Source organism: Marmota monax, unplaced genomic scaffold, assembly GCF_021218885.2.
Source record: "Marmota monax isolate L192 unplaced genomic scaffold, Marmota_monax_Labrador192_F-V1.1 WCK01_AAM20220418_F8-fsc00053, whole genome shotgun sequence".
Lineage (NCBI taxonomy): Eukaryota > Metazoa > Chordata > Mammalia > Rodentia > Sciuridae > Marmota > Marmota monax.
In genome coordinates, this window is record NW_026693153.1 from 10,595,475 (window position 1) to 10,621,950 (window position 26,476).

The following is a 26,476-nucleotide window of genomic DNA, read 5'->3' on the forward strand; positions in this document are numbered from 1 at the left end:
GATGGTCTCCTGGAGCCTTGAGACAAGCTTGGCCTTACCAATTACTTAATTTCATAGCTTTGGCTTTTAGAACTATGATATAAATTCCTGTTATATTAAAACAACCAGTTTCTGGTACTTTGTCAAGGTAGCCACAGGAAATTAAGATATAGCATTATATAATAATTCCTGATTGCTCATAATGAGTTATTGGAATTATCTACAAATTACACTTCTTACATGCATACACAAAGATTCATTGGTCATATACATTATTTAAATAATTTATGAATGTAAAACAATGGGAACATAAGAATCCTTGGAAATTTTGAGAAAACCGACTCCTCAAATGAGACAAATGGTAGCTGGAATTAGGGGATAATGATGCTAAAGTTAAGAGCTCGAATGGCCCCCAAAGACCCATGTATTGAGGGCCAGGTCCTCAGCCTATGGCAGTACTAGAAGTTAGTGGAACCTTTAGGAGGTAGGACCTAGAAGAAGCAAGTTAGGTCCCTGCGGAAATGTCCTTGAGGGGGATATTAGAACACTACTAGCCCCCTTCTCTTTCTGTGCTTTCTGGTTGCCATGAGGTGAGCAGTTTCTTCTACCATGCTTTCACCATGTGTACTGCTAACAGCCCACCAAAAGCAAAAGGTCCTTTGATCATGGACTGAAATCTCTGACACCATGACCCAAGATAAATTTTTCATCCATGTAAATTGATTATCTCAGGCATTTTGTTAGAGTTACAGAAACCTGATTGATGCAGGAGAAAAGATTTCCAAAGCTGCAAAATTACCTTCTATTGTGTATGTTAAAACACAGTTCTTCTATCAGTATTTTTTTTCCTATTTCAACATAAATCTATTTCTTACCATTAGTAAGGCTCCCTATAACAATATTTAAATCACAATATAAATATTCAAAAGTAATTATGCAGGTAGAGTTCATTACTTTAATATTTTAAGTATATCTGGAATAATAAATATTAAAATGTAAATTTATTATATGTGTCATGGCTTGGTGAGTGTCCACCATCCCAAAGGACCATTTGCTAAAGGCTTGGTCCCCAGGGTAGTACTATTGTTAGGTTCTGTGGAACTTTAGGAGGTGGGAGGTCACTAGGTCACTGCATGGGGGGCCATGCTTTTAAGGGGGATTAAGGTCCTTCTTTTGCTGTCTCCTGGCCCATGACAAATGACTTATCCCACCATACATTCTCTACCATTGCCATCTGGTGTCTTCACAAGAGGCACAGCAGAATAGAGCCACCCAATCTTAGACTAACACTTCTAGAACTATGAGCCAAATTGCTAATAAGTTAATTGCCTCAGGTTATTTCATTACAGTAAAGCACAGCTTACAAATACAATATGTAAGAACCAAACTTCACTTCCAGTAGTGTTCCATTTAAGGGTTAAATCTCAACTATGCATCATTGTTTTTCACAGATCTTTCCTTTTTTTAGCAATATTTACTTCAAAATAAAAAACAATGTGATTTCTTAAAATCCAAGTAATGTAAAACATGATAAAAATCAATATTTTCCTTTTTATTCATTTACAGGTCAAAAATCTTAAGATTTTAGGATTTAACAATTAGGTTTTGAGAAATGCCTGGCACTAAGTAACAGCAGTAACTACTTCACTAATGGGATCTCTTCATTCCATAATGCCCACTATACTTTCTGTGGTCAAAGAGAGAAATTATCAAATTCACATATCCTTAGATGCTAAGATATTCTGTGAAGATTTCTGTAATAGATTGATAATGTCGATCAAAACACTCAAAAATACTTATGAATTTTGCAACCCATTTGGAAAAAAATTTTAAATAAAGGAAGTCATGAACTGAATTTTTATATTAGCACATCTCCCCATTTATTTTGCTATTACCTCTATATGTGCAGCTGTATTAGAGTTTCTGTTATCTTTGTTAACATCTGCTCAGTGACAAATGGCATATTTAGTTTTATACAGAATAACAGGCTGCAGGAAAGTATATTTTAAGGACACTCAACCTGGACAGACTGCCTTTTCAAACAGAGAGTGAGTCTCAGGGCTGAGTATACATAAAGACATATTTAAAAGTGAATACCATTCTTTCTGTTTCCAAACTGAAAAATGAAAAGAAAGAAACAAAGGGTAAGTATGTTAAGTGAGTATGGTAAGATGTTAGTATCTACCTATGTCTGCTTGAAAACAAATAAGATAGTCCTCAAAGAGGTACTGTAAGAAGAAATTTGGTCTGCTAATACACATAGCAAGATCACTATTTTGTATCAACAATCTTGTTAAATGGCATGTGTGCTAAACTGAAGCTTCATATGACACATCAAATAGGTTACTGGCATTGAATGCCAAATGATGTTTTAATAAAAATTTCATCAACAATGTGTTGGCAAGTGTGGATATCTTTGAGGGAATAGCAATAGTATATATTTCTAAACAACTTTCTTTTTTAAATATTTCTTGATTACAATAAAATTAAAATATTTTCTTAATGATGTTTTCCCTGAAAAGCTATAATGATATTTGGGGAAAGATATTTCAAGCTTGTGTTAGTTATTTAATGATAAAGCAGAAATGTTCACATTCTTTGCTTTTAAATATAATCTAGAATGCTGTTTTGCAAAAGGGCTAGTTCTAAAATTTTAAACAAATGGCTTACACTATTCAACTCTAATGAATTAAAACTTTGCAAAAACTAGATAGACAATAGGCCCTCATATCCAAAAATTTCCCATCAAAGTGATACCATAATCCCCTGTTCCTATGCCCATTCCCCTTTCCAATAAATAATAAAATGCAAAAATTGAAAGTCATACAGACAGGATAAAAACAAAATAAGAAATCATAGAAGAAAAACTACAGGAATGCAAAGCACTAAGAAGACTAGATGCCACAGGCCTGCAGAGACTCTGGTATGAAAGCAAGACCAAGATTGGTAGCAGGGACTTTTAATGTTTCTGGCAGGCCAAAAAACACAAAAGTCACTCGTGTGATACTCAAGACAGGGGCCAGGCTTACCGCTGACTTTATATGCCATTTCATTACTCACTTCAACACATGAAAAGAAGTTAAAAACAAACATTGTGTACTGAGAAATCTGCAGACTTAATTTGGCAGCAAGGAACTGAACCAACCTGAAGAAAGGAAGTGAAAGGCCAAAGTAGTGAATCAAATAAGTCAATAACCGAAACATAAAGTAAACATGGATGAAAATAATTTCATAATAAATATGATAAGATTAATAAGCACATGTAAGATGAAAATAGTGACAATGACAGAAAAACCTCCTTAATGAAAATAATAAAAATATAAAGGGGGCTACAGAGTGATTTGAAGCAAAAAAAAAGAGATGACAGCAAAAAGAATCAGAGACATTAGAATACAATACTAATTATTTATCCTGATTTACCTAAGAGAGAGAAGGAATTTAAAATCATGAAAGGACACTTAAGAAATATAGGGACTAGACTAAAAAAGTTCAAACATTTATCTCATGGCACTCATGAGGGAATAATACTTGAGAGTTTTCTAGATGAGAAGAAAACAAAAAACAAGAAAACCCCTTGAGTCGTAAAATTAAAAGTGGATTCTGAGATTTGAGCTGACATTGCACCGACAAAAATGCCCACCAATTATTCCTTGAATTTCCTCCACATCTGACTCCCCTTGATGTGAACTGACATACAGCTAGTTCTGGTCAATTCACTGTAAGAAATGATGTGTCAGGTTTGGGCCTAAGCATGGAGTACACTGTGTGCATTCTCCTTCTCCTGTGATTCATCTTACACTTTAAAAAACGATCTGTGGCACAATTCATAATTTTTCTAGGACAACTGAAATATACCAGAACTCTGTCAGGCAAGCCAGACCTTATGGCTACCCAAACAATTAGTAAAGTGTTTACCAATAGCAGGAATAAAAAATAAATATAATATTTTGGCTGTGCAGCTTTCTTCACTAGAGATTTATAATGTGGAAATTTCATAGTGCAATTTCTCACTGGTAAACATAAGGAAATTTCTTCTAATGTGCAATGGAAAGTACTGAATTTAAGGCAAGCATATAATTGAATTATATTAATAACATTACTAAATTGAGCTAATTCAATGATAGATTTAATTCTTGCTCCCCCAAACACTGTCTTTAAGAATGTATATTCAAAGCAACACACACACACTCCAAGTTTTATGTTTTTACTTGAAAAACTTTAATTTCATTGAAATATTTTTATATACATTGCTTTTTAATTACAGGGGAGATGAAGACTATATTAAGCATTACATTTATAAGCCAATAGGTTTTGCTTTGCTGAAATAAAACAAAGTCAAACCCTTTTAAGAACCTATTTTGCTTACTATGGTACATTACTTCAAAATACTAATTGCATGGAAAACAGATTATAAAAACCCATTTAACATTTAACGCTGACCTGTGCTTTTTGAAAGGTTGACTGGCTAGTATAAATTCTCTAAAATTTGCAGTCCATCTATCAACCATTAAAGATCCATATGTTCTTCTTTTTATTCTCATCTTAATAACAAGGTGCAGGATTAATAACCTTCTGGGGTTAATATCTCCCACATGTGATTCAAATCATCAACTGTTCTAAACAGGTCATTAATTCTTTGAAAGTGTATTATGCCTTGATTGGTGTTGCTTAAATAGCTTATAAGCTTTTTTATAGTCTTTTTTATTTCATAGGTAAATATCTTTTTCTTCCACCTTTAAACTCCCATTCTGGTGAGAAATTTGATAATGAGGCGATGAATTGGATGGTCTAGAATACAAATATAAAAGTTAATGTATAAACTTTCCTACTTGTACTCAAAACAAATGAAAAGAACTTCAATTTTCACCTTTTTTAACAGCTGATTCTGTAGAAAGCAGTATATTATAATACCTCCAAAACTATCTCCATTCCAGAGATAACTGCAAAATATACCCTTTAAGCAATGTCCTATCTAAAATGGTACCGCTGGTGAATCCACTTAGCTATTCAGCCAATTTTTAGGGAGCTTCCACTATATGGTGGTTATTCTGCCTCCTAACTCACAGAAATCAAACAAACAAATAATTCTAAGAATTCACAATCCAGTAAGAGACAGACATTAGAACAGTGTGAGATAAATGCAATGCCAGGTATGAATTTCAGGTGTTCCAAAAAAAAAAAAAAAGTTGTTTCCTAATTCCATCTTCAACAATGTAAAGATTTCCAGAAAAGGGGAAGAATCATTTGTGCCTTTAAAGACCAATAGGAGAAAGGGAGATCCAGAAGGTAGAGACTGAAAAAAGGAGAGATAAAAGATGTTTTTCCAGACAGATTCAACAGCATGATCCTTTATCCAGAAACAAGAAATAAATCTCATCGAAGAAACCATCAGCTTCTGAAAAGCTGGCAACAAGATGGCTCAAGATCAGAGGATTTTCGAAGATGAAGACAGAAAGGCAGCTACAGGTTAAATGGTAGGTAGGAGGAGGAGGAGGCTGAAGTAGGACAGAGATATGGGTATGAAATCTTCAATTTAGAAGATGAGTTCTGAAAACAGGTTGAGGTACGTATTGAAAAGACTGGAGAAAGGGCTGGAGAAAGACAGCAAGTGACCAATTTAGGACACATCATGGTAATATGTAGAAGAAATAATTAAGAATCAAACTATTAACAGTAATAGATGAAACTGATGATACTTGAAGGTGTTTTAAGAGAATCAGCAAGATATGGTAGCTAGATATGGGGGTCTAAGAAGAAACTGGTCACTTAAAATAGTAAATGATTATAAATCATCTAGTCTAACATGTTTTATCTGGTCTTTCACTAAAGGTCTCTTAGAGTTTTGAATTTCTTTTTTGGATTAAGATGCAGACTCATTTATAAATGAAATAAATTATATTTTATTCTAGTTAAAACACTTATAAAACAATCTTAGATTTTATATTATAGAAACTCATATTTTAAAAATGAAAACTTCTGCGACTGGGGTTTTGGCTCAGTGGTAGATCGCCCGCCTATTGCTTGTGAGGCACTGGGTTCGATCCTCATCATCACATATGATTAAATAAAAAATAAATATATTAAAAAATGAGAACTTCTCTTAGAAGTAGGAAACTTGAAGTGAAACTACTGAAGTAGTAATGCAAAAATAAAAAGAATTAGAAAACTACTATAAGATGTAAGTTAAGGATATTTGGCTTAAAGCAATTCATACCATTTTAACAATGGATGTTTACAGGAAGAAATTTTCAGGACCATACATAAAAGAATAGCAGAGATACCAGAGAAATGAAGTTTATACATTTATACTCTCAGCTGACCAAAAAATGAGGCTAATGACATGTTCACAGATTCAGTGAACACTTCACATCTGATTTCCTAAATCACTATAAGCTGCTTTTCCATCACTTCTCTTCCTTATCATAGAATTAATCCCATCATTATCTAATACATGCTCTTTCAGCTAATGAAAATTAAGGCAGCAATTCATTTTCTTTGCAGATGATGCTTTACAGAAAGGAATACTCTTAGGAGAGAGAAGTGACATGAATCATGTAGTTGCTTAGATATTAAATATTTTAAAGTTCATCTGAAGGACCCCAAGGCCCCAGGCCCAACATTAGGAAAACTAACCCCTGTGCCCTGAAGCTGCAAGATGTTCCATATAGATAACCCCGGAAGGGCCAAACTTGAGCAAACAGGGTAAAAACAGGAACTAAAAGGACAGGATGCAATTTTATGGTTTTTCTGAGAACTAAAGTGGGAAAACAAGTTTACCCCCCTAGGTGACTCAACTGCTGAATTCAGAGGGACCAATAGGAAGGCTGTTGCTGTGCTAAGCTAAGACCTAACCCACCTGTTCCCTATAAAAGATCTATACCCCAAAGCCCGGTGTGCCAGTTCACCGAAGCTCCGGCTGAGGTTTTGCTGTGCACCCGCAGGCGCCTGTGTGAGAATAAACGCCTCCTGCTTTTTGCAGCCAGTGTCTCGTGTGGTTCATTCCGGGTTTGGGATCTGTGGATATTTCATTGTGGAGGCCCCACCGAGATCCAAGATCCCGGTTCCGGTTCCGATCCCGGTCCCTATCCGGAGGACACCCGACATCACTGGGAGGTAAGCTGGCCAGCTCAAACTGACTGTCTTGTTGTCCTGTTGGTTATCTGTTCTTTGTTCCGCGCAGCGTCTGTAAGACTATATGATCCTAGGCATAGTCATTTAGTATTCTGAGTATTCTGAGGCAGTTCTGTCATTTAGTATTCTGAGGCAGCTTGAGAAGGAGTTGACGAACTCGGACTTCTCCCCTGCCACCCTGGGAGACGTCCCAGGGATCAGAAGGGTCCATTTCTTTGGGGCCCCCGGTGTTTCCGAGGGTTACACCATTTTTGTAGGCGACAAAGAAGTACAAACTTCTCCCAGGCCATCTGATTTGTTCGGTTTCCACCGAAGCCGCGCAGCGATCTCACTGTTTGGTTTCGTTTTTGTGTCATTGTGTCTGTCTCTCTATTTCCTCTCTGAGAATAACATGGGACAATCACTAACAACCCCTTTGAGCCTAACTCTAGATCATTGGCAAGACGTTCAAGATCGGGCAGACAACCTGTCCGTGGCAGTCAAAAAAAAAAAAATGGGTAACACTCTGTACCACGGAGTGGCCAATATTGGCCCACCCTCGAAGTTAAATGGCCCCCAGGAGAGTCCCTCCATCTCTCTCTCTAATTTGCAAAGTCAGAGATTGTCTTTCAGCCGGGGCCGCATGGCCATCCAGATCATGGCTTTTAACCTTTCAGGACCTCTGCGAATCCCCTCCTGCATGGGTGGGATCCACGCAGTCCGCCGGGAGGATTCCACCCGGCGGTATGGCGGATCTGTCCCGTCCCTGTTCCTCCTGGCCCCTCCACCCCAGGAAGCGAACGGGTCTTCCTGGAGTCGGGCTGCTTGGAAATGCAGCCCAAGGCGGATGATAAATTCTATCTAAGGCTGAATACTGAGACTAGGGAAGCAATGTTTTCTTCCCCCCCCATAACCGGCTTGAGTGCAAATAGAGATGCCTGCTGGGGATTTAACAACTTTGACATCTCGCTTTGACTTTTCTCAAAGCCCTGTCCTCATTATTAAATTAATGTTAATTAACTTTAAAGATGGGAACCAAATTTTCAGTCACAAATTTTGACACTCTCAAGGGGACTTTTAAGGAGTTCCCACTCTGCTTTCTTGGGAAAGCCTAGCACTCGAAACAACTGCAAGCAGAGGATGGACTTTTTGGGAGCTGGCTACTAACAAGTTAAAAAAAAAAAAAAATACCTAAACTAGAGGAACTGATCCTGTGGGTGAAAGATAGGATTAAGGGACTCCCAGCAGCTGCCAGAGCCATTTAGCTCTGGGGAGTTCCCTGGGTCCTTATCTACATCTTAAGGATCTGTTTACTTAACCTCTGTTTACTTAAAAAAAAGGGACACTAAATGCAGTAAAGCCAGTCACACTGAGACCCTTGATTTTACACCTATAGTTGCCCCTACATGAAAACATCTGGTCCACTCATAGGAAAATCTATGGTGCCACTGATGGGAGTCATAATTAAATGAAAGTTCAAAACCTGGAGAGATATTTTCTTATCTGGTTGTCTAATTGTTTCTTAGAGATAATCTAGGTTAAATATGTGTCTAAAAAATAAATAATAATAATTTTTATTGTAACAATCTGGTATCTGAATGGGTTTCTAAAGCATTGCACTATCTTGCAGTTAAAAGTTGGGTTTAAACAATTGTTTAGTTTGATTTCAGATAGTTCATGCTAGAAAACTTAAATACTTGGGATAAAAAATTTTAAAAGTTTCAATTTTGAACTGGGTAGCCTGAAAAAAAAAAAAATTAAAAATAGATCCAAATATCTTTAATTCACGTGACTCAAACGGTTCAATTTAGATTGGGTAAACAGATAAAAGTAAAGATGTCCTCAAAATTAAGCTTATAAGTTTCTCTAGGTGTTCAAAAAGGCCCTAATAAAATGTTAACTCTGCTTAAATTTAAAAGTTTACAAGTATTGTTTCAAAATGTGAACAAAAAAAAATTTATGTAATTATGGTGTTATTAATGTGTTCATATCTTCCAGGTATACAAGTCTGTAAGGTAAAAGCTTCAAAAGAACATTATATCAAGCTGGTGTTCTAAAGTTGTATGGTAATTTTAGGCTTAAAAAAAAAAATGTTAAAAATTCGATTATATCATTTGTGTTCTATAACTAAACTTGTTATCAATAAGATATGTACAATTCCATGTTACTTTCTACTCTAAGATACAATTTATATATTTTTAAGTTAATAAGAGCCTAATCTGTGTAAAGGTTTAATTGCAAAACACAAAAGTACATTACTACTTTTCTACAAAAAGTTAAAAGCTTTCAGCCTTTAATTCATATTTTAGGTGTGATATTATGTTGTGTTAGCTAATGTTCATGTAAACTTGAACAACAATTTATGTAAACTTTGTAAAATGATCAGCTTCAGAACTATAGTACTTGAGATTTATAAAGAGCCCTGCCTTACTTGAGATAAGGCTCTGTCCCATCTCACTACATGTAAAAATGGCTATAAAAAAAGGTAAGCCAGATTTCAGTACAGTTAAAGTTGTGTCCAAAAGTAGGTTTTTGCCAAGATTACTAGGATCTCAAACAGGAAATTATGATGTATAACCCTGCCAGAATTCAAGGTAGCTATTATATAAGCTAAATATGTTTTTACCCTAGTTAGTTTTGTTTTGTAGTTTGCTTATAGATGGTTTAAGGATTGCCTATTAATATTCTAAAGAGGTATTGCTTTAAGAACACAACCTGGGTCAACATAAGATAAAGAGTTATCACCTACAGGATAGAGAGATAGACATTAAAGCCCAGTGCTCTTAATATAAGGCTGTTAACTTATTTGCTGGATGTTTAAGATCAAGTTTTTAAAATTAGTTAAATTAAAAGGGCCAAGAAAACCAATATTTGGCTCTTGCCCTCTGAGTCAGTCTGAATCAGGGAATAGGGGACTTCTCCAAAGGGCTCAGCAACTCTAGGCCACATAACCTCCTGAGCAGGGAGATTAATGAGACCAGTGGAGGACAGAAAGCCAAATGGTACATTTGCTGTAAAGAAGAGGGTCATTAAAAAAGGGAGACATCCCTGATGCTTCTGAGGGAAGCCATATGGTCAAACAAGGCCTGGACCCATCCTAGCGCAAATGGCACTAGCAGAACTGAAAAGCTGCTATGAAGTTCCCGAGGACTCCCAGGATAACTCAGCTGACTGTAAACAATAGGTAGAAACAAAAGTCAGTTTGACTTGCTTCATCTTAAACACTTAGCAAAGACAGTCAAAGCCAAAGCACAGCTGTTCCTGGACATCTTAAATGATAATAATAATTAAATGTAACTTCCATAAATAAATAGACTGGAGGCTACAAGAGAGATTCTTAGACAGAAATGCCTGATAACTGTCAAAGAAACTACTAAAATAGTTTTAGTCTAAGGCTTTTATTTCTAGACAACACAGGTAGACTTGATGTTTGCTAATATGGTTATCCAGCCCTAAGTAGCAGAATTAAAGATTTCTCTATTAGACACAGAGGAAAAACAAAAGGCTCTTTTGGAAGCTCGCAAAAATGTGCCAGGGGACGACGGGCGCCCCACCCAACTCACAAATTTGATTAACGAAGCTTTTCCTTTAACCCGGCCAAACTGGGACTATGCGACTGAAGCAGACTCATTTGCATGCTTTGCAATTGGTCCAGAACGAGGTCTGGAAGCCTCTAGCCGCAGCATACAAAGAGGAACTTAAAACCCCCTTGCTGCCACATCCCTTCAAGGTCGGAGATACCCTCTGGGTACGCAGGCACCAGAGCAGGAACCTCGAACCGCGGTGGAAAGGACCCTACACTATCCTGCTGACCACTCCTACTGCACTCAAAGTGGACGGCATCGCTGCTTAGATCCATGCTTCCCACGTGAAGACTGCACATCCACAGGAGTCCGCAGACACCTCTCCGGATCCAGAATGGAAGTTGCAACGTACCCAAAATCCGCTAAAGATAAGACTCACTCGCTGTTAATTTTTCTTGCTTTGTGCTGTGTCTTCCCCATATCAGTTAACCCCAACCAATCTGTGAGCCAGACATGACAAGTATTATCGGGGACAAGAAATATAATTTAAAAAAAAAAAAACAAAACAGGATCCCCCACTTTCTGCCGACTCTTGCAAGAGCCTGAAATGGTACGGGGCAGGGCCATGTACCGCATTTGCCTGCAACCCCTTAAACATTACCTTTACTCAGGCAGGCAAAGCATCAAAAGATTAGATAAAAAAAAAAAAAACAATGGGGCCTGAGAGTATATCATAAAACTGCCTATGACCCTGGGGTCCTATTCAAAATTAGATTAATAGTAAATACCAACCCCCAACCAGTATGCTGAGCCGTCAGCTGAAATAATGCTGGAATCCGAGCAGATGGGTCAATGGATATAAGATTATATCCATGATATAAAAAAAAGGGGGGAATGAAGGACCCCAAGGCCCCAGGCCCAACATTAGGAAAACTAACCCCTGTGCCCTGAAGCTGCAAGATGTTCCATATAGATAACCCCGGAAGGGCCAAACTTGAGCAAACAGGGTAAAAACAGGAACTAAAAGGACAGGATGCAATTTTATGGTTTTTCTGAGAACTAAAGTGGGAAAACAAGTTTACCCCCCTAGGTGACTCAACTGCTGAATTCAGAGGGACCAATAGGAAGGCTGTTGCTGTGCTAAGCTAAGACCTAACCCACCTGTTCCCTATAAAAGATCTATACCCCAAAGCCCGGTGTGCCAGTTCACCGAAGCTCCGGCTGAGGTTTTGCTGTGCACCCGCAGGCGCCTGTGTGAGAATAAACGCCTCCTGCTTTTTGCAGCCAGTGTCTCGTGTGGTTCATTCCGGGTTTGGGATCTGTGGATATTTCACATCCACTCTAATAAACTATGCATATTCAGTAACCTATTTCCCAAATTTCTTGTACACAGGGAAGGTTATTTACTCATGCATGAGTTAACAGCATAAGCCAGGGGTTCTCCCCTGTTCTCCTTGAGGAAATTCTACCTTCCATGGCTTTTCATGTTTACTGGTCTGCCTCAAAATAGTGCCAGTAGCTCACTCCTTGTAATTATTATTTATTACTACTACCACTGGAAGCATTACAATCTGCATTTACAATCTGGCCTTCTAAATTAAGGGAATTCACTTTTTTAAAAAAATTTGTCGTTGTAGATGGACAGAATACCTTTATTTTTTTATGAGGTGCTGCGGATGGAACCCAGTACCTCACACATCCTAGGCAAGCCCTCTGCCACTGAGCTACAGCCTCAGCCCAATAATTCACTTAAAAAAAAACCTGACATGTAATGCTTGTCTTGTACATACTTACACATTATAATGTGATGATTCAATGCAACTATACATTATGTAAGGAGCAAATCAGAGAAAGAACTGGACTTGGAGATTCAGCAGCAACATGATTAGCTCAAGAGTTACTGACTACCCCAGTGTTTCTTTTTCTCATGGCTTTTCTTCTACCTTTACTTTGGTCTTACTACTGATGGCTGCCCTTTCACTCTTGCTCTTTTCTCTTCTAGAACTGTCATTTACATGACTAGTTTATCAAAGCCCCTCTACTTTAACCCTTCCTTTCTTTCTGTGCATCTTTACAGCAGAAGACTCTGTTTTTCATTTTTCTTGGGTGCTTAACATAAAAATCTTGAATTGCTAACAAAATGAATCTGATTAGATTAGCCATTTATGAAAATTCACATGTGAGAGGTGACAGGCAGCTCAGTGATTGGGATACCTTTATATGAGGTATCCATCTTTGTTCCAATAAGATGTGATTGATGCACTAGGGCATTATAGCACCAACTGGTACTGATATTCCTTAGCAAGTATTTTGATTAGATAACTTACTTAGAAGATGGTTTCAGAGTGACAGGCACTTTTATATTTCTAGTGTACTTATTACTGGGTGGTATGATTTTTACTAGATTAGTCTATATTTTATACTAAATTACAAATCTTATACTAAATTTTATACTAAATTATAAATTATAGCAATAACAGGTTGTAATAAAGTCATAGTTGCAATATATAAGCACAAAGAGATACAACTAAGAATGACACACCTATGAAATTTCTTTAGTTTTTCAATGCAAACATGCAACAAATATCCTTATTCAATTCACTAAACAAATATGTATAGTAATTAACCATCCTTAGCTTTTGGATATCCTCTTGTTTTCAAAGATGAATTAACCTTTCAGTACTTTTCTATAACCGTGTATCATCAAACAAAATCTGTTTCAAACAACACTGCAACTAGTTTCAGTCTTTGCTAGATCAATTTTACAGGTTTTTTATTACCCTGCACAGCATCAATGTCAATTATCAATCCATAGTTAAAGGTATCTTATAATAGATAAGAGTTCTCGATTTGGGATTAAGGTAATCCTAGTTTTAATTACTATTATCACAAACTTGGGCAGGTTTTGAAAATTGTCTCAGGGTCAGTTTTTTTCATCTATAACAATGCTAAAAATATTTACACTACATCAATTTACAAAGATTAAACAAAAAATACTAAATATAAAAAAATGCCTCAGTGCAGTTCTTATTTTTGACTAAATATCAATAACTTAAATATTCTGGGGCACAAATTTACATGGTTCTTCCTGTGAAGACAGGAACTAAATTTCTAAGAGCTCCTGAGTGTGTCATGTTCTACTGCTTAGATTGTGCACCACAGAAAAACTCCAAAGCCTTCCTGTATTTGTTTTTAATTAAGAATAATGACAATAATTCCTGCATACAAAGTTCTAACAGTGATTTATTTTTTAAATTAAACAGACTTGAAAATCAAGTTTACCACTACCAATAGTGATTGAAGTGCAGAGAAAGTAAAAAGAATTTAGCGCACTGAAAGAAAAAAAAGGTCAGCAAATATTAAGTGAAGTCAAATTCATGAAACGTTTAAGCAAATATTTTAACCAATATATAATGATTGTAAGTGTCAAAAATACAATATTTTTTCTCAATTCAGCTTCTAAGAAGTTTAGAAGTTACTAAAGAATAAGTAAAAATGTCCAACATTTTCATGAAAATGTTCAACATCTTTAGACATCAGGGAAATGCAAATCAAAACTACACTGAGATTTCACCTCACTCCCATCAGAATGGCAATCATCAAGAATGCAAATAATAATAAATGCTGACAAGGAAGCAGGGGAAAAGGAATTTTTACACACCCTTGGTGAAAATGTAAATTAGTACAACCACATGGAAATCAGTATGAAAGTTTTTCAAAATACTAAAAATAATTCTACTCTATGATCCAATTATCCCAAATCCTTGGTAAATACCAAAATAATTAAAGTTGGCATACTAAAGACTAATGTTAAGATATATGCCTACCCATGTTCATCATAGCACAACAAATAGCCAAGTTATAGGATCAGCCTAGGTGTCTATCAGCAGATGAATGGACAAATAAAATATAATTTTACACACACACACAAGGGAGTTAGATTCAGCAATAAAGAATGAGATTTGGGCTGGCGATGTGGCTCAAGTAGTAATGCGCTCACCTGGCATGCATGGGGCGCTGGGTTTGATCCTCAGCACCACATAAAAATAAAGATGTTGTGTCCACCAAAAACTGAAAAATAAATATTAAAAAATTCTCTTCTCTTTTTTTAAAAAAAGATTGAGATTATGCCATTTGCAGGAAAATGGATGCAACTGTAGACCATCATGTGAACCAAAGTGAGCCAGACTCGAAAGACAAGTGTCTTATGTTTCCTCTCATACCTAAGCTAGTGGTGGTAATATAGGGAGGACATCATTAAAGTAGAAGGGAAACCAATGGGTAGATGAAGGGAAGCAGTGGGAAGGAGGGGTGAGCAAAGGAGAGGTACTGGGAAACAAAGTTCATCAAATTATGATATACACATATATCAGTGTGCCTTAATGACCCCCCTATTCTATGTAATGAATACGAATCAATACAAAAAAAGAAAAAAAATAGAATTACTTTTCCATTTTAATAGGTAAAAATCTGAATGAACTGAAAATTCAACTCTTCTTAAAACAGAGAAGTACAATCACAAGTGAATCCACTCCTCCCCAAATTGGAGAGACAATGGGTACAGAGAATCACAACCCAGAGAAGCAGAAACCTACCTATAGAAACTCTGTAGGAACCATTCTAGTTAAACCTAAACTTAAATTGACAAATTTCTTGGAGTGTAGCATAAACAATTCTGATAGTTAAAACTCCAGGAGGATGTCCTTGCATATAGTGGGGAATATCAGGAAATCCGGAAAGCTCAGAAAACACCGAGAAGGATAGATGTCAGAAAACAAAACAAAAACCCTTACACCTAGGCACATAATAATGGAACTTCAAAAAAACAAAGATAAAAAAATATCTTGGAAAAATCCAGTGAAATTGAATACCTTACTTATAAAGCAGCAAAAATAAAATTACATCTGACTGTCCAGAAATCATTCAAGAATAGTATACAGTAAAATATGTAATGTTCAGCAATAAAACAAAGATTTGAAAACTAATAAATCTGAAAATATGTACCCTACAAAATGTCCCTCAAAAATAAAAAAAGATTTTCTGACAAAAATTGAAAGGATTTGTTACTAGACACACTTTACAAAAAATGTTGAAGAAGTTCTTCAGAAAGAAGGAAAACAAAGACACTCAGAAATCTGGAGCTACTTAAAGAAAGGAAGAGCAGAGGAAAATGTAACCTCAAAAACTTCCCTGTCTTTCATTGCCCAGTTTCCCTTTTCTCTTGCCCACGGGAGCCACAGGAGGTCTCCAGGCAATTCTGACCTTACCAATGCTGATATGTGTCTCAAATAGGGACAAGCCCTCGAAAGGAGCAATCCCAAGAAGCAGAGGTGGGTTTCAGATCATGTTCCTTCAATCAGAATAAATAGAAGAGAATGCTCGGATACTCAACTTGACCCTCATCAAAAGGCTCAGCAGTCATCCAGCAAAGATTGTTAATTTACAGGTTGCTCTTTCAAAATATATGAAAGTCATCAAACAACAACAACAACAACAAAATGTAAGAATTGCATGTAGTTCCTTAGTCCCTTCCCAGTGGGAATCCCAGGTTTATTCTTTTCCTATAGAGTTGCTTTCAAGTAATACTTTAAACTGAATAAACTGTCCTCCAGACTTATCTCTTGGGTAATTCCAATTCAACAACTTTTATGGGGCTTTTATCATACTAGCAACTCATAACTAAAGTTAATGAGTCTGTATTTATACTCAGTATTTGCTTTGGCAATCCTTGGGTGTGAGGTTAAATTCGCCATATATCATCAAAATATGTTATACATAATGAGCTGAATGCACTTCTCAGATAAAGACCATAACTACCTTTAAGGCAGTAACTTTATAATGATCACAACTCCACCCAACCACCACCTCTAGTACTCAGCACAATGGTTTTCCTATGATCTATGTGCCATGAGTGACTATATTAATGAGCTAATATTCACATTTTATATATGTTTAGATAAAATGAAAATATAAAAGTACTTATTTAATAAAAAGCTGCAAAAAGTAATATTTTGTGGCTCTAGAGGAAAAAAATATGCAATACATTATGAAATTGTGATTCAGTAAAAAGAAAGTAAAAAGTCTATATAGAAATCTTCATTTCAAAATATTTAGGGTCCTTGCAATAACAATAGTAGTAGTAATAGTAGTAGTAATAATGTTAATGTTTATTATGAACAATATACTTTTAAAGTTCTTTACATATATTAAATTAGCTGATCATCACAATAATCTAATAAAATGAATACTATTATCACACCTTGCCCTTTGTATGGATGGAGATTATTAGAAATTATATAGCTTTGAGATGTTAAACACTGAAATTTATTCATGAAACCTAGTGCATTTTTTTTCAAATATGAAACAACATAATTAAAATTAACATGATGAACATTTAGAACATTACCACATAAGCTGTGAAGTTTCCTGGTGGAAAACCATTTAGATATATCAGTTTTGAAAATAGTAAAAGTTCACTTTGACAATATAAATTATCACTAAAGTTCATATTTTCAGAATTCAAACATATGGTAGTTTGAAAACATTTCAATGATTTATCAATGAATCAAGATGCACTACTGAAGTCTTATACCATAATAAATTAATTCTTATTATATGAAATGTAGAAACTATAATATCGAAATAAAATTATTACTAGATACTACATTCTCTAATATATATTCAGTGTTTGAAATTTCATAAACAATGATATTAGGAAATGATGCTCTTATTTGTGAAAAAAATGTATGCTTTTACACAGGTTAATTATAATGTACACTTTTTAATTATAGAAGTCCTTAGTTACTAGGTTCACTTGTAGCAAATATGTAGACATAAATACCATGTGTTCCTATTTTCCTGAGATGATTAATTTTATGTCAGCTTGACTAGAGTCAGAGATACCTAGACAGCTGGTAAAACATTTCTTGATGTGTCCCTGATGATTTTTCTTGAAGAGGTTAGCATTTGAATCAACAGAACAAGCAAAGAAGGTACTTCCTCACAAATATGGAACCCACTGAACAAAAAAGGCAGAGGAAATTATAATTTCTTCCTATCTCTTGAGCTAGGACATCCATCTTCTCTTCTCCTGCCCTCACACACAGGAACTTATTGTTCTTGGGCCTTTGGACTTGATTTCATCAGTACACCCCTTTTCTTAAGCTTTATACCCAGTCCTTGAACTTGGAGAGAAACCCTTGTATTCTCTGGTTCTTGAGCCTTTGGACTAAGACTGAGTTACATGACTGGCTTTGTTGTTTTCCAACTTGCAGACAACACATTTGGGGATACAGCCATCATAATCGCATAAACCAGGTCCTATAGCAAGCCTCAATCCTGCTTGGGTCAGTGAAGTCTCTCCACATCCTCTACCCCCAAAGACATCTCCTTTTTGTTCTGTTCCTCTGGAGAACTCTAATGCACTAAGAATTTCAGGTTAAATCCTCTAATATCAACTAACTATGTCTAACAGATAAGATCATATAATTTGCATGATCCTTCATTATCCAAGCTCTAAATATTATCAAAGACACAAACACAAAAAATACATATAATGAATTTAAAACCAACATTTGACATATGAAAAAACAGATTTTTATCCATCTCTAATTTTCATCATTAAAATAAAATGCAAACTAACATCCAAAATACTTTTTTATTGTAACATTAAAATTTTCTTAAGTTTTTGTTAAAGTTGAAATCATCTAATATTGAAATGTAAATTTGATTTTAAATGTTGAACAATTATATCTAATACCAGGACAACTACATAACAAAGATATGATCTACCACTGAACATTAAAGACTAACTTTTAAAAGATAACTACCTCTTAGTAATCAAAAGAGTGAAAATAAATCAGAGACAAGAAAATATTTATTTTCTTGCTTAAAATATCACTATGAACATAAAAACAAATTATTATTTCAGATGAATTCATGGAGTATTTAAAAATCAAATTATTTCTATCAAAAATAGTAATATGTAATTACAGATTAAATAAATATCTTAGGGAAATCTTATTAAGAAATTTATATATATTATAATTATCAAGCTGCATTTAGGTATAATTACTCTTACTAAACAGTATGTAGCTATTAAAGAGCCAGCTGTCTTTTGAATTATAGAACCAAACTAAAAATATATAATTATTAAGTTTCAAGTAATATAAATTTAATTATTAAAGCTCAAAGGAAACAAGATTGGATTTTTAATCATGAAATTCCTTTTTGTATTGTGAGAAGCCTTCTAATCTTCTGGTTCATAGTAGTTACTTCTCATTAGTTAGAATTAATATTAGGCCAAGATGCTCCAATATGACAGACCCACAGCTGTGTGATAATAAATGGGATCTAAGCTGTAATGGATAGTAGGAGGTTTCAGTTACGACATTTAACTATGGGTCCTATTATAATAATTGTATTTTCCCTTTGTTTATAAAATTATTTAGTGGCTAAAAGTAAACTGAGAAAGTAAAAACTTCAAAAGGAAAGAAGTCCATATGAGATGAGAGTTAACATTTCAATCAGAGTTTGGGAATCGATGGTCATTAAGCCTTAACACAGTGTTCTGTCCAATGTTTAGAATAATTCAAAAATTTTAAGAACTTTATTCTAGGAATTTATTCCATTCCTTATCTGTCAGTGTAATACAATAAGATGATAAGATTATGGTCTTGCAAAGTAGCTAACAGAATACTACGGAAATCAATGGAAAAATGTGCACAAATTTAAATTTTTGAGCAGCATTAAAAAAGTGTTTTCACACACATAAAATACAGGCACATATTTTGACTTTTATATTTTATTATGTTAAAATCAAGCTTCAAATATCGTGATTTAATTTGATGAAGGTCATGTCATTTATATTTAAAGCATCTTTCCAATTTTCCAAAGCCTATTTCATTTCCAAGGGTCTGCATTATTCTCTTAAGCAAAAGAAAACTTCAATAATTTTTAAGTAAATTGAGAAAGGTTTTATTGTCACATTTACTTATTAGAATTGAAATACACACTATTAGATCAACTAAGACACTTAAATTCTGTCTTTTGCACTGTGGCTTAGCCTGTGATGACAGCTGTACTTCCCAATGCAACCCCCTACTACAAGGAGACAAATGTATGTTTAACAATCCCATGTTTTTTCTGTAGCCATTCCTTTACCTAGACAGTACCTTCTATTTTCTCTTCCAGACCATATGTGAGTCCTTCACAGTTTATTAAAAAAAAAAAAAAAAGCTGATACAACACTTCTCATACCCAATTTTCTCTCACCAGAATTAATCCTTCCCTTAATATTCTTTCACAAAACATTACACAAAACTATGTGAAGACACTTTCTTTGGCCTTCTGATTGTGCAGTATAATTTCTATAATGTAAGACTGCCTGAGGCTAGAAAAATCTGTTATTTAAGCACACTTAACAGGATGCATGGCACATAGAGCATAAAAAAGAAGTTTGTTAAATTGAATTCTGGAAAATGGTTAAAAGAAAATAAACTATAAATTATACGTTGATACAAGCAAATGTTTCAGAAAATTAACATATTCTGTTTCCACTTTTGTAAGATATGAAGTCATTCACTCAAGACTATTCATCCCTTTTCCATGTTCACAAAATAGGGACGCTCACCCCTACTCCAATGATCATAGCAATTCTATTCACAGGCACACTGTGAATGCCTATTCCTATAACTATCAGCATAGCACTCCTGGTCATCTGGCTTCTTTAACTTAAAAAGGGAGGAAAAAAATAAAGAATTATGGAATTACTGATTAAATTTCTTTTATTTTATATAGTACATTTTAGTATTTCATCTCAGTTCTGTTTCTTATATAGAAAGAAAGCTTTCAATTTAAAAAAGTTATTCCAAAGAAATACATAATTCACAGGAATAGTAGAATATGTTAGATAGAAATAATAGAAATACAAGATTTACTATCTACTAATAGAAATATTAGATATACTTTTTATCACAAATTACTATATTATCTAATCATCTTTTCCACACATGACATATTCATTAAACTACCTAAATTAGTGCCTGAAAAAGATAATAGTTAAAATTTTTCGTTCAAATTAGTCTGACTCAGTAAAACTAAGAACTCAAGAGTCTTATAAATCCAAATAAATATAATTTCAATTTTAATAAGTGGCTATAAATTATTGTTTAAATTTTATATAGTAATAAATGGTTCCCACAGATCTTATAAGTAATTTAAGCTACATTGATGTCTAGATTATTTTCATTCTTGGCATTTTCAATAGTCTTTTTTCAAAGTTCTTCCTTCTTACTTATTCTTTTTTTTTTGAGTTATCTGTGCCTGGGTCCATCTTTTTGGACCAGCAGTTTTATTTTTTTATTATTATTAGTTGTTCAAAACATTACATAGCTCTTGACATATCATATTTCATATATTTGATTCATTTTAGCCTATAAACAGCATTAAGTTTGATACTTACCAGTAATCTATCCTCCTTATTAGAAGATAATTTAAATTGTACATTTTCTTTAACACTTTTTTCTATCCATTTTACTGTTTCCCTTGAATTGCCGTGATCTTACCTTAAAATTTATATAGTTTCATCCACATATATTGTGAAATATATCCAGGTGCTTTTATATTCAAATAGTCCTACTTCTCTCAATTAGTAAATATAGGTTATTATTTGGGAGATAACCTAAAAGTATTATAGCCCATACTAATGATAATATTTCAATGTGATTTAGTTATTTACTTTTTAAAGTTTGAATCCACATGTTATTTTTCCCTCCACAGTCTAAATATGTTGGTCATGGACCTTTATCTTTACCTGTTAGAATCTTAGAAGAAATAAAAAGCAACTAGCTGTGAAATGACCATCCATAAGCGTCAAGATTAGGATATATTTGGCTTAGGACTTTTGCTGAACTATCTCCTAGCTTTGTGACCTTGTGAATGTTATTTAATGCACCTGAGTCATCAATTTCCACATGTACCAATGAGGATGAATTATATTTGATGTACAGGACTGATCTGAGTAAAGTGTTTTGAGGTGAAGTCTAGCATGTGGCAAATGTCCAATAAAACATAACCATCAAATACTTTCCTACTTCATTCTATTTATCTTTTCTATCTATTCATTTTCTATTTTCCTCTTCTTGTCCCCCTATTCTTTCTCTCTTTCCTCTTGGTAATAGTTAAGTAGTGTCCCAACTGTAAATATTGTGTGTGTGTGTGTGTGTGTATAAGTGTATCAAAGAAAAGAAATATGAATCAATTAGTTAAAGACTGCACATTTGTAAAAGGTCTTTCATGAAGTTTTCATGGCACTCTCTTAGCAGTCACCAGAAAGACACAAGTTTAGAGTCAGAAATATCTTAGTTTTATATTCCACCATTCACCATTTGGCTGTGAGTATTACAAAATTTGTTAGTGTTTTCTATTCCTCACTCTTTTTTAGGACTAGGATTCTCTGACAAGAAAATAAATATAGGACACACTTCAAAAGGCCATTGTGAAAACAAAATACGCTGAGGGCAGTGTCTGGAAAATAGAAAACCATGAGCTAAGTGGCTCCTTTCCTGACAATCCTGCCCCCTCTCTTCCATTACTCCCCAATCTACTTCATAATATCCAGAGAAAATTAATCACAAGACTGACAGCAGCAACTTCATTTATGATTCTCTAAGTCTCTGCATTACCAGTTTCCTCAAAAATGAGGCCTGATCAAGCCGTACATAGTCACTAGAACAAATTCATATCTTCTGTTCCTCATGTGATACCTGGCTTTGACTACATGAGGCCAAGAATAATGTCTCTAACAGCTTTTTCTCATTTGTTTCAGAAAATGGAAAAGAGGGCTTTAAACTACTTAATGTTCGGAAGTGTTTATAAGTTGTTTTTTATACTGTAGAAATTAAAACTATGTATTTATTTATACATTGTGAATATCTATATGATAGATGTATATCTTATGATTATATTTATATAAACATACACACACCTTGGAATGATATTCTAAAAGAAATGTTCATTCATTTTTTTCATTACTTAATGATAAACATGGTCCATTTAATACTTAATTAACTGATGTTATTAACTCAAAGTTTATTTAACCCCAAACTGAAGTTTATTAATTTTCATGGAAGAGTATGATGATAAAAGCATAATTTTACTTTTACAGATATATTTCTCAGAAATGGATTGATGAGCATTTTATTGAAATAAAATGAAAATTGAAAAAATACAGAACATAAAATAAATCTATAAGAAAATAGGATGATAAAGTGTTAATGCTAAGCTTTATGAGTTGAAAATATATATTTTAATGAAATAAAATGTCAAATTTAAACAGCAATATGTAAACATCCCCCCCAGAAATATGTTTTAATCAACTTTTCCTTTCAAATTTAAATTTCAGATTTAGTGGTAGAAGCAATGTAAAACTTATGAACAAAGAATATGATGAATGCAAAAATACAGTTTCTATGAAAAAAGATTAACTCAAGCATAGCTGAAACATTTGTTCCTATTATTGAATAGTTTAATTAAATAGAAAAATATCAAGTAAAAACTTCACAAACCACTCTTTTATATTAGCCTAATATCAACAAAAGATGTAGAAATTCATTGCAATTTGAAAATGCAAAACAGGCCAAAACGAAAAGTCAACTACAACCATAGCTAAAATGTCAGTACATGAAAAACTGTATTTTGTAAATCAAACATCCCAATAAACCTTCAAAATCAACTATTTCCAGCTAAGAACACAGTACATCATCTTGTCAAGTTCAAACATATACTACATTAGTAGACATATTTTCTATTCAAAACCAAATTGCTAAGTATCACACAATCTACTTGTGATACTCTGGAGCTTGTTTATGCACAAACACAAGATTAACAAATGTAACATACAGAAAAGTGTCTGAAACTACACATGGAAATTCATTTCTGAAAAAAACATGGGAGAATTCTAGTGTTACAATGTGTAAAACACAGCATTAAAGGATAAGAAGTAATTTAGGAGCAAGGCTTCTAAATCATTGATTTAGAATCACCCCCTTCAATCAACAGTTTAATGATATTTTAATCTTTTCTATAGGATTTAAGTTATAAGCCAAAATTCATATTAAATAGAACCAAAAGTCTACTATTCCTTCAACTCTTACAAGAGACCTTAACAAGGATGAGAATTTTTAAAAGACATTTAAACTTACCCCATTTAATGGATATGTCTTCCATCCTAGTTCTCCCAGCACAGTTGTTGTATCTAGCAACACAACTGGAATTAAATAAATAAAACTTGGATGAATTTCTCAACTGCTGTAAAAATTTTAAATTATTTAAATCAATATCACCTACTCTTATTATTCATCACATTAGCTCGAACAATTTTATTACTTGTTTTTACATATTAAATATTAGCATATAATAATATCAATGATTTGATAAATGAAATAGTGATAATTTTAAAATAATATACATACATTTAGGTTTAACAATGCTGAAATAAGTAATTAAAAGCAATTTAAAAGCCTTTTATAGCAGATATTGAATGATAAAACCACGTCTGTGTATCTCTACTTTTATAGTCTTTTTATACTTTTAAAAACAATATATTAACGCCAACAAACTTCTGTTTTTATGTTATTAAATATCCTTAAGTGTTATCAGCAAAGTATGAACTGCTATCTTTAAAGTAGACTATATAACTAGATATATAATAATTAATAAAGGATGCAAAAACAAAAATTATGTGCCTTTTTTGTAACAAAAAATAACTCTATCTGGTTTAAAACAAGGCATACATGTAAACAAATAGTAAGCACATATTCTGTTAAAATTCTAAAATAGCACTCTTGCAATTAAGTTGAACTAAGGTTGAGAAAGCAGCTCAGGAGGGCTTCACAAAGGACATAAAGCTTGAGCTAGGCCAGACAAAGGTCTTCAATCACATGTAGTGAAAATGTTTTTTTTTATTTTAGAAAACCATCTATAAAGTAACTGAGACATGACTAAAAAGAGTTGTTCAATTTCTGGAGACTAAGAATGGAAATTATTTTGAAGTAGGAGATTGGAAACAATGCTGGAAAGGGCTGGAGACTACCTGATTAGAGATATTGGGATGTTTCTGGTATTTCCAGAAAGAAAGAATATATATATAGAGAGAAATATAGATATAATCAGACCTATATTTTCATCTATTAATTCCCAGGCCCCACAGAAGTATGTAGGCCATGGGTTACACTGAGAAACAATGCTTCCATATCTCATTGTTAATTTCAGTTAATCTTGCAAAGAAGGTGGGTTTTATTGAGCTCAAAAAAAATTACAATGCCAATGTGATTATGACCTTTGGCATCTACTCTTTAGTGTCTTTGTAAGGATTCCATAGTTTCACTTGAGTAGCATTATATGGTACATTTTACTAATAAACTTTAGAATATGAAACTGTCATTAAATTTCTGTGATAAAATTTACTCATTGCAGAATACCGGTACTAAACATTTTTTTTTTGTAAAACTAACTTATAATTTTTTAATTTTTATTGTAGAATTTTCCAAACATATTTCAAAAGAGATAATTGCTTAATGATCTTTCATATAATATTCACCTGACTTTATTAATTACCAACTGTACAGTCAATCTTGTTTTATCTATGTGTGTTTACCTTCTCTTCCACTGAAAGATTTCTCTGAAACAAATTCTAGTAATTATATCATTGCATCTGTAAAAATTTCAGATTTTCTAAAATACTTTTATATTAACTATATCTTAATTAATAGACAATAATTCCTTAATGTCAAATATCAAGTCAATGTTTAATACTCTTTGTTGTCTCGAATCAACAGGAAATCAAACTCCAAATAAATGCTGTATATTACAATGAGCTGGCATTCCTCAATTAAATCTCCCATTATATTTTCCAGTTACTTATTGGTTTTACTTGCTATAAAATTCACCCTTTCTAAAATGCACATTTCTATGAATTGTGCAAACCCCCACATTCATTTAACCATGGCTACAATCAGGCTATAAAATATTTTTATTATTATATATATTATAAAATATTTCCCAAACTTCTTGTGACCCTTTCTTTATAGTGAATCTCTTCCCCATACTATCCTCTGGAAATTATGAGTCTGATTGCTGTCCCTATAATTTTGTCTTTTCCAGAATTTCAAATCATATAGCATGTTGCCTTTTGAGCCTGTTTCTTGCACTCTGCTTTTGAGATCCATATATGTGGCTTCATTTATTAATTCCTTTTTACTCTGGCAATGATTCCAGTGTATATAATTCCCTTTTGATGAACATATGGACTGTTTCCAATTGGGAAAATTGTATATGAAGTGACTATGAATTTTCATGTATAAAGTTTTAAATGAACTATTTCATTAATACAAGGGAAGTAACTAGGAGTTATATTACTGAGTTATACAGAGAATACTTATCAAAAAAAAAAAAACAAACTGTCAAATTGGATTCAAAATGGCCACAAAATTTTACATACCCCATAGCAGAATGTATGGTTTTATACTTTCTTCACCTATCAGGCCCTGGTATTAGCCAGTTCCTTTTAAAGATGTTCTTTCAGAGGTAGTATAAAGTATCTTTGTTGTTTTATTATGTATGTCCCTTAATGACTAAATAATTATTTTTTCACTACTTTAAATCAAATTCCTAGGGGAAAAAAGATTGTTTTGTCCCACATCCCAGGTTTTCTTAATTGATCATGAAATACCACTGAACAACTCCCTCATTTCCTGCATTTTCTTTAAATAGGTAGATATATCTATATCTAGTGACTTGATCAGATTCAGTTTTTTTTTTGGTCTGCCAAATTCACTGGTGGTATTTCAGAGCTCACATCCCAG

General features: G+C 33.7%; 1 protein-coding gene and 1 long non-coding RNA gene across 11 annotated transcripts in view; one reads left to right on the forward strand and one right to left on the reverse strand.

The window, feature by feature from the left end:
* The window catches only part of Epha6 (EPH receptor A6), an 850,021-nt gene that overhangs the window by 769,143 nt on the left and 54,402 nt on the right, over positions 1 to 26,476 (reverse strand). For all 10 annotated transcript variants that reach the window (XM_058582915.1, XM_058582914.1, XM_046455343.2 and 7 more), the window contains exon 2: positions 23,816 to 23,880. In XM_058582915.1, coding sequence (XP_058438898.1) covers positions 23,816 to 23,880 — 65 coding nt within the window. The remainder of the gene's footprint in view (positions 1 to 23,815; positions 23,881 to 26,476) is intronic.
* LOC124100041 (uncharacterized) lies at positions 6,576 to 11,896 on the forward strand. The gene is made up of 2 exons (XR_006854143.2): positions 6,576 to 7,092; positions 10,715 to 11,896. It is a non-coding gene; the product is annotated as an uncharacterized LOC124100041 (long non-coding RNA).